General features: G+C 37.2%; 1 protein-coding gene across 1 annotated transcript; it reads right to left on the minus strand.

Moving 5' to 3' along the window:
* Positions 1 to 959: 959 nt before the first annotated feature.
* Positions 960 to 9522, minus strand: LOC134673573 (ATP-sensitive inward rectifier potassium channel 12-like). Its single transcript, XM_063531570.1, has 3 exons — positions 9455 to 9522; positions 7771 to 7856; positions 960 to 2029 (listed from the first exon to the last, which is right to left on the minus strand). The coding sequence occupies exons 1-3, from the start codon at positions 9475 to 9477 to the stop codon at positions 960 to 962; spliced, it is 1179 nt and encodes a 392-aa protein (XP_063387640.1). The 5' UTR covers positions 9478 to 9522.
* Positions 9523 to 9733: the final 211 nt, after the last annotated feature.

Here is a 9733-nt window from a genome sequence, read left to right on the forward strand (position 1 = left end):
ACCGTAACTTTGTTTAAGGAAATTATACTGAAATAACCACTGTATTAATAGTAACAGGCCAATTCGTGACGTTCCACGGGTAAAGGTACCTTATGGCGGTTGGCGCTGACGTCGTGTTAGCACTGGATTAGAATTGCAGCGTCGGTAATAATAATATACCTTTACGCGTGGACATCACATTCGAGTTTTAGTTATTCGATCGGTTTCCAATACGATACTTATCTGTCAGTCTCAAAAGTGACATTTCTTCAACCAAAACTTCACTTTTACTGACAGATCAGTGACATATCGGAAACAGATTTAAGAACCAAAACTCACATTGGCCTATAATGTAGGTATTTATTGTTCAAGACAGTCATCTAGTAGTCAATTTTTATAAAGTACCGGTAGTAGACCAATAATACAACGAACGTGTATTTTTAAAACGACTACATTATTCGCAGGGTAGTTAGTATAGGCCCAAATGAATTAACTTTCATATGTTTTACTAAAAAGATACGATTTATTTTTCCTTATAAAATAATTCAGCACGCAACGTACCATTTTATTGAAAATGACAGTTATGACGTCACGTCATTTAAAACGACGTGACTAAAACATTTCTTTTAAATCGTTTCATGGCACTGAAACCTACTCCTATATTCAATTTGCGAGTGTATAAAAACACACATTGTTTTATAATTTATAATGCATTATACTAAGATAAGTTTTAACTCAACAGTCTTGCCTTTCGCTTCTATCATATAGTCTCATTCAACAGATGACACTACTATGCGCGTTCCATACTTGTAGTCGTTTTATGTAATGGTAACATTCCATTTCTAACCGCAGCTGTACTACCGGTACTGAACGCGTCGCTGTCATTGTCAATTTTCATACTAAAATGAACAGTAATGCAGCTGTCGTTGGAAATGGACTGTCACCTTAAGTCCCACATCGCGCTTTACAAGTGTTTAATGTCAGCTCCGCTCCCTCAGCACATCACCAGTCAGAAGAGAGATCTCTCTACTGTTCTCTTTTAATATACTTTCATATTCATGAACTGAACACAAAGGAGTATCTATTTCTTCAGTTACACCTAATTTTGAAAAATCTACTTTATACACATTCTTTTCATAACTGAAATCGATCATCGGCACAAATCTATGTCCCCATAAAATCTCATTTGATGTATAACTTGATTTAGCTTGCACTGGTTGGCCAGTTGATTCAATTATACCTTCGAAAACTACTAAAATTTCTAAACCACCAGTCAGTAAGTCTGGCGCAGAAATATTATAAAAAGGACTAGTTTTATCTATAACATGAATAACTGACACAGGCCATAAGAAGAACGTAGATTCGCATCCATCTAGTTCCACATTTAGAGATATTTGCTCAAATTCATCTAAAATGTCGTCACGATCCATTCTTATTATATACATTAAAGCTTTTATATTAAGTATTCTGGACTTCCTCATATCCCCCACTCTGAAAACTAAACACATTTTGCCATCCTTAGAATAAATGACAGCATTCTTGCTGAATAGAATTGTCTGTGTTCTATTTTTAGGTCTAGTTAGTTTAGCGAACAATATTCCGATCATAAATGCTTGGAAAATTGTGCTAACGATACATTGCATGCACATAGTGAATATGGCATCAGGGCATTCTAAAGTTATCTTTCTATGTCCGTAAGCAACTGTTGTCTGAACTTCGATACTGAAGAGAAACGCTGAGGTGAAATTGTAAATCTCTCTGATGCAGGGAGTCCACTCGGTTCCATTAACAATTTCATTGTTATTAAAATCGCCATGGCCCATAGCAGTGAGCCAGTACAAGCATCCAAAGAACAACCAGATGGTGATAAAAGCCATGACGAAATTTAACAGAGTCCAACGCCATCTTGCTTTGACCATAGTCAAGAACCAGGTGGTGAAGAATCGAAGCTTCTTCTTGGAATTGAACTTTTCAATGTTGAATTCGCCATTTTTGAAGACGGCGCGCTTGAAGTGGTGCTTATATTTGTAGGGTTTGTGATGATTCGATCCTGAAAATATAAAAAATAATGATAAGAGAGAAAGTCTATTATTTGACTTTTTACCCGACTGCGCGACGCAAAGGAGGGTAATGTGTTTATCAGCCTATATATGTATGTATGTATGTTTGTTCCTATGTGGCACTCCAGAGACCAAACGCGTGAACCGATTTTGATAATTCTTACGTCAATCGAACCGTCTTACTCTTGCGTGTGTCACTAAAGACATGACAGTAATCAAAATTCAATATGGCGACAACCAGACGCCAAAATTAAAAAAAAAGTTAACGAAATATGTCGAGTATACATTCTTATACGAAACAGCAACTTCAACAGTCGGGACCCATTAAAAGTCTAGGCTGCGGCACTAATGTTGACGACAATAATGGGTCCCGAATGTTGAAGTTGCTGTTTCGTGTAAGAATGTATAGTTTGATTTATCTGTGTCATAACGATTCGTATGCCTCGTTCCGGATCCGTCACAAGCGATTTGGACATTATTTTTAAACTCCAAGGTCCAAAATTGACATACGAAATGTTAATCATGAAACTGATTCAATGTTCTCGACTACTGAACTTGTTTTTTTTCTTTTCAGTTTTTTTTTTATATAAATGCTATCAAATTCGTTCAAAATCTTTTCAATAATACTATACAATATAAATTGCTAACCAATCATCATTCTCTTGCCCTTGTCCCATTCACTTGGGGTCGGCGCAGCATGTCTTTCTCTTCCACACCTCTCTGTCGCCCGTCATTTCATCATTCACTTGCATTCGTTTCATATCATCTCTCACACAGTCCATCCACCTTTTCCTCGGTTTTCCTTTCCTCGTACTTCCCTCCACATTCATTCGTAATACCTTTCTCGTCACATGACTTTCATCCCTCCGCATCACATGCCCGTACCACGCTAGACGATTTGCCCTTACTTTTTCTGTTATGGGTGCAACTTTCAGGCTTCCTCTTATATACTCATTCCTTATCCTATCCATTCTCGTCACGCCACACATCCATCTCAACATTCTCATCTCCGCTACATGCAATCTCTTTTCATCCGTCACCTTTAGGGCCCAACACTCTGATCCATACATGACGACAGGTCTTATGACTGATTTATAAATTTTACCCTTCAACCGAAGAGGCATTCGGGCGTCGCAAATGGTTCCCGTGACCTGTCGCCATTTCATCCATCCTGTGCTAATCCGGTTTTTCACGTCACGGTCAATATCGCCATCGCACTGTACGAGCGAACCGAGGTACTTAAAGTCGGAGCAGACCGGCAGTGTAACGCCGTCGAGTTCTATGGCAGCAAAACCGGAGAGACCGCCAAAATCGCAGAACATGTGTTGCGTTTTAGATCTGCTGATCTTTAGGCCAACATTCTCCAATTTTTGCCGCCATTTCTCAAGTCTGCTCTGCACCTCAAGTTCGTTTTCACCAACAAGCACAATGTCATCAGCAAACAGCATACACCAGGGTGCCTCCTCCTGTATGTCTGACGACAGAGCGTCCATAACAAGCAGGAAGAGGTAAGGGCTTAAAGCCGATCCCTGGTGCAAGCCTATCGTGACACTGAACCTGTCGGTGGTGCCAGCAGCTGACCGGACGCGTGTACAACATCGGTTGTACATTGACCGGATTAGCTCTACATACTTCCCAGGCACGCATTTCTCTTTCAGAGCCCACAACAAAACCTCTCGGGGTACTCGGTCGTATGCTTTTTCGAGGTCAACAAACACCATATGCAGGTTCTTTTTGGCATGTCTGTATTTTTCGCACAGATGGCGAAGTGCAAAAATGGCGTCTGTTGTACCTCTCCCCGGCATACCTAAACCCGAACTGGTTTTGTGTTATATCACTCTCATCTCTCAGGCGTCTCTCTATCACTTTTTCCCATACTTTCATGCTATGTGACATGAGCTTTATTCCTCTATAGTTGTTGCATTCTTGTACATCCCCTTTGTTTTTAAAAATGGGCACCAGCAAACTGTCGCACCATTCGTCGTAAATTGCTAACCAATATGAAAAGGAATATAACATAGAAATAAGCATAATTATAAATCAGACTATGGTTGACAACAGGCGGTCTTATCGCTAAAGAGCGATCTATTCCAGACAAACTTAGTAGTGAAGACAAGGCAAACAATACAAGTAACAAACATAATATATGTTAGAAAAAAACAATAATATTAAGATCCAGACAGGAAAATTAGGTTTCTATGAAAAGGCTATTTCGCGCAGAATCGCCCACTTTCCTCTTAAGGATGGATAATTTCGATAAATATTGCCAATTGTCATACATTTTTGTTTTAATTACTATTGATTTCCGCAAAGTAACGCCTAATTATTATCTGTAGAATGTCATAAAAAATATAGAAACAAATAGAAACAATAAAATTACACATAAATAAAAAAAAGTTACAAGCTGAGTGATCCAAAGGGAGCTAAGATAGAAAATTTTAAATTGTACACACCTGATAATAACAACATATTTTCCATAGTTTTGTAGATACAATATGATTACGACATACTTTATTCAGAGTCAATCCCTTACTGACGACTCATATGTAGTTTTGTCTTGAAATTTACATAAATGATAAGATACATAATCTAGGAAACTGTGCGCCCTAGAGACGTCACTTTTGTTATAGTAAATGACATAGTAAAACAAAACAAATAAAGGAGTAAATAAACGTAGACGTCACCATAGCGTTAACTTCCACCTTCGACTTCGCCTTAAATAAAAATCGCTTCACCTTAAAAAACAAAGTCGCCCGCCGTGTCTGTCTGTGTGTTTGTTCGCGATAAACTCAAAAACTAATAACTGATTTTCATGCTGTCAATACCTATCAATAGAGTATTTTTTTAGAAAGGTTTAGGTGTATAATTTGATAACCCGTGCGAAGCCGGGGTAGGCCGCTAGTAATAAACGAGAAAATTAGAACATACATTTTGATATCTAAATGATGTAATTTTGTTATCATTTGCGCGTACTTATCCGTTATCCGTTATTGTAGACGCACAGGCAAATGATAATAAAATTGAATCATTTTGATGTCAAATTGTAAGTTTGATTTGGGCTACGGCTACCACCAGTACGGCTACCATCAGTTTATCACTGACTTAAACGCAGTCGAGAACGTAATTTACTTTCTATACATCTCGCACGCACTCGCATATTAGTGCAAACGGGATATATAGAAAGTAAATTACGTTCTCGACGGCGTTTATATCAGTGACAAACTGATGGTAACCGTACAGTTTGACACTGACAGATTCGCTAACGTCTGCGTCAAGTTTACTTTCTGTGCATCTCGCATATAATAGCGAGCGAGATGTAGAAAGAAACCCCCTAGAGGCCTCAATCAGCTAATAATCGTTTGTCTTTATCTGTCATTTTGACTTCTGTTTAAGTATTTGTATAAGGGACAAAACATAATTTTCACCACACCAGCTCGAAAAGGCTTACTTTGCAATTCAAAAACTAATAGCAGAGTTGCATTTTATCCACATGTGAGGCAAAGTAATCAAATGCAAATTTTGAGTTATTTTCTTATGTTTGCTGGTAGAATTGACTTTTAAATTATGATTTTGGATGATAAATATTTAATAACATTCATTTGGATTTGATTTGGTCTGATTTTGTTTGATATTTTACATTTAATATTTGCTTCGGGTTGGTCTGGTGAAAATTTTTGTGTTTCTCTCGGGGGCAAATTTTGTTTAACCCTCGTGCTTTGAAACCCTCGCAACGCACAAGATTCCATTTTTCGAACCACTCGCTACGCTCGTGGTTCAATTATGGAATCTTTCGCTAGCTCGGGTATCAATATTAGCACGAGCAGTTCAACAACAACTTTACCCCCTTGTAAAACAAATGACTATTAACTAAATCAGACCCGTAAAGTTTTATGAATAATGGGGTAAGTAAGACAGACGTTAGTGTATATGTCAGTTTGACACTTGATACAGCAGTCGATATAAGGCTACCTGCTGGATTCTATATCGAATTTGATGATATCCCATAGTAGCAGCTGTTTATCCGAACTGTAAGTTGATTATCCAAGTTCCGACGTTAGCTTATTCCGGTAACGCGTTAACTCAAATAGTCAAGTTTTAGGCTAATCGGATTAGGATAATGGTAGACACCTTATGTCTTCTAACTTAGGGCGTAAGTAAGAAATAGAACGTAGGTAGATTTGAGTAGATTTTATATAGTTCTGACACCTAGAGACTTTTACACCTCTAAATATTATAGATTTTTTTTTGTGTGTTTTGTATCTGTATTTTGTATGTAATTCGACATTAAGAGACCATATACATCTCTTAGTAATTGTAATACGTTAGATTGAATTGTTAGTAATATTTTGTAAAATTGATGATGTTATTATTTTTGCTTTTATGTAAATTCAATGTTGACGTGTAAAATTGCCCTTGTGGCCTATTTGCTGAATAAATGTTGATGTTTGATGTTTGATGTTTTGATGTTTGAGTGGATTGAAAATTAATATGTTTTTACAGTCATAGCTAAATGTTAAGTACATACTAATTTATTAAATTCATACCTAATTTTAATAAATCTAAAGTGTAAATCTATAGTTCGTTTTTTTTAGCAATAGAAAGAACTCCACAGAAGCAAGCGTGCAGTTTTTATCAGGCTCTTTAATTGTTAATAATTATTGAATTATCTAATGTAGCATGGTCAATTTACTTCAAATTATTACCGCTAAAAGTGCCGGATTTGGAACCACAAGCTCACTTCTGCGAAGTTCTTTCTAATGCTAAAATAAACGAACTATAACCGAAGCATTTATTTAAACTAGATAATAATTACATGAGTAGATTATTAAATATTACTAGGTTTTACTGTATCTTTGATGAAAGCCTGTAGCAGCTGTTTATCCGAGCAGTAAGTTGATTATCCAAGTTCCGACGTTAGCTCATTCCGGTAACGCGTTAACTCAAATACGTAGCGCGGAAGTTTTTGGCTAATCGGATTAGGATAATGGTAGACACCTTATGTCTTCTTACTTAGGGCGTAAATAAGAAATAGAACGTAGCTAGATTTGAGTGGATAACAATTAACATGTTTTTACAGTCATAGCTAAATGTTAAGTACATACTAATTTATTAAATTCATACCTAATTTTTTTTAATCTAAAGTGTAAATCTAACCGAAACATTTATTTAAACTAGATAATAATTACATGAGTAATTGAGTAGATTGTTAAATATTACTAGGTTTTACTGTATCTTTGATGAAAGCCTGTAGCAGCTGTTTATCCGAGCAGTAAGTTGATTATCCAAGTTCCGACGTTAGCTCATTCCGGTAACGCGTTAACTCAAATACGTAGCGCGGAAGTTTTTGGCTAATCTGAAGTTGAACAGTGGGGAAACAGTAGAGGCCATTACAGGTAGTTAGTTATTCCTCTAAGCACGGAATCTAATTGTGAACGTCTCATTACGAAAAGGTCATTGGATAGTTAGGATAAAATATCTAATAAGTTTTTGCCAAAAAATATTTTTTGTGACAAAAGTTTATCGCTGACTGTACTTTCTTTCTACGGGAAAATACGTTCGCGTTTTATATGGGATTTTAAACAGCGCCGCCATGCGAGACGTTTTGGAAACTCAAAATACCATACAAAATTACGCTTAACCCAAATCGAAATCGAATCACATATCGAAATAAAATTACTGTACTGTAATTACGGTACAGAGAGCGAGAAATAATGACATTAGCTTTACTTACTATTTCGGAAATGGTAGACCCCTGGTTTCACTAATGGCTCAACTTCAGTATCTTCAGATAACTTTTGATCTCTTAGCATCATTGCGCTGTAAAGAATATTACAAAGGAGTATATAAATTATAATACGAGATATTTACCTCCTTATTCATAATCGCGCTACAAACCTTAACTAGCTAATAATCGTTTTTCTTTATCTGTCATTTTGACTTACGTATTCATAAGAAAGGGATAACACATAATTTAACTAAATCATGCTCGTAAAGTTTTATGAATAAGGGGGTTAATTATTACAGCATGTAGGACCACAGTTGTATCCGTACCACGAGTTGGCACTTGACGTTTACGTTAGCGGCAATCCATCTCGCTTACACTGATGCATTGGTGCGATAAAGAGGAAAAACGATCGAGTTCACACAGACACTAAATTTCAAATGCTTACTCGTGGTAACCGTGCTAGTGCAAGCCAGTTGCAACGTCAAATAATGGTACTTAATGGTAACATTCCATTTCTAACCGCAGCTGCACTACCGGTACTGGCCGCGTAGCCAAGATGCCAATCGCTTACGCTCCGTAGCGATCGAAACGCAACTGTCACTGTCGCACTAACGTGGAAGAGTGATAGAGAGACATAAAGCTTTTCGCTGTCGAAGCGATAGCGATTGTAACCTTGGCTAGGCCGGCTGAACGCGTCGCTGTCATTGTCAATTTCCATAGTAAAATGAACAGTAATGCAGCTGTCGTTGGAAATGCACTGTCACCTTAAGGTAACAATTATGAAAGCATATCATGATAGTCGTTAGACCAATCACTAAATTGTGAGACAAATGTAAAAACCGGCCAAGTGCGAGTCGGACTCGCGTTTCTAGGGTTCCGTACCGTAAGTCCGACTCACGCTTGACTGCACATTTGTAATAGGGTTTTCTGTCATCTATAGGTAAAGAACTATTGTATGTATTTTTTTTTTCAAAATTTTAGACCCAGTAGTTTCGGAGATAATGGGGGAAGAATTGCAGCAGCAATATTTTCAATAGCAACGCTGCTGCAATATTCGTCATCCGGATGCGAAATTTCAGGTTACATTGCTATTGCTGCGTTAGAGCACCCACTGGAAAAAGGCGATGACTCTTTTCATAATACTCTTTTAAGACGAAACAGGAGCTGAGTTTTAAATATTTTAGATAAATATACCCGTCTCGCTAACGGAAGCGGCTCCTAAAACAAGTGCGATAAGGACAAGGCGAAAAATCCTGCGTAAAAATCTCAAAAATCGAGGTTTCTTACTCGACTGTTTCCTCCTCCAAAACTTAACCAATCGTAACCAAATTTAGAAATCTAAATGATTATGAAATGATGTGTCGGACCGTTTTGCTTTTTTGGCTAATTGATATCGGTTTTGAATACACGCCTCTCATTGCGGCATAATCAATGTGGCCATTTTGGCCATTTTTGAAGGGCTCTAGCGCCTTGAAAAACAAATATATCAAAAATAGTGCAAAACGGTCCGACACAGATATTGACAATATTAATCTGTGTTGAAAAAATCATTGCTCTGGCATCAAAACCCACGGAGGAAACAGTCGAGTACGTTTGTATGGAGAAATGACCACTCCTGTTGGCTCTTAAATCCTAGGACAAAATGACATTTAATAAAAATATGCCACTTTTCTAAGTATAAAAAAATTACCTGCCAACCAAATCCACTGTCATTGTACTGCCGAATAATTAATTTTCTCAAACGTAAATGTAATTACGTATACGTAATGATAATGAAACAGAGAAACGGTAATCGTCTGAATCATGTTTAACATGAAAGTGAGTGGGATACAATCCGCTTATGTAGTAATTAGGTGGTATTTATAGATAGTGTCTTGATAAGATAGGAGTACAGGCGGAGAGAAAATGGCTTTTTTGGCTAATTGCTATCAGTTTTGAATACTACGCCTCTCATTGCGGCATAGTCAAT

Source organism: Cydia fagiglandana, chromosome 18 (genome assembly GCF_963556715.1).
Source record: "Cydia fagiglandana chromosome 18, ilCydFagi1.1, whole genome shotgun sequence".
NCBI lineage: Eukaryota > Metazoa > Arthropoda > Insecta > Lepidoptera > Tortricidae > Cydia > Cydia fagiglandana.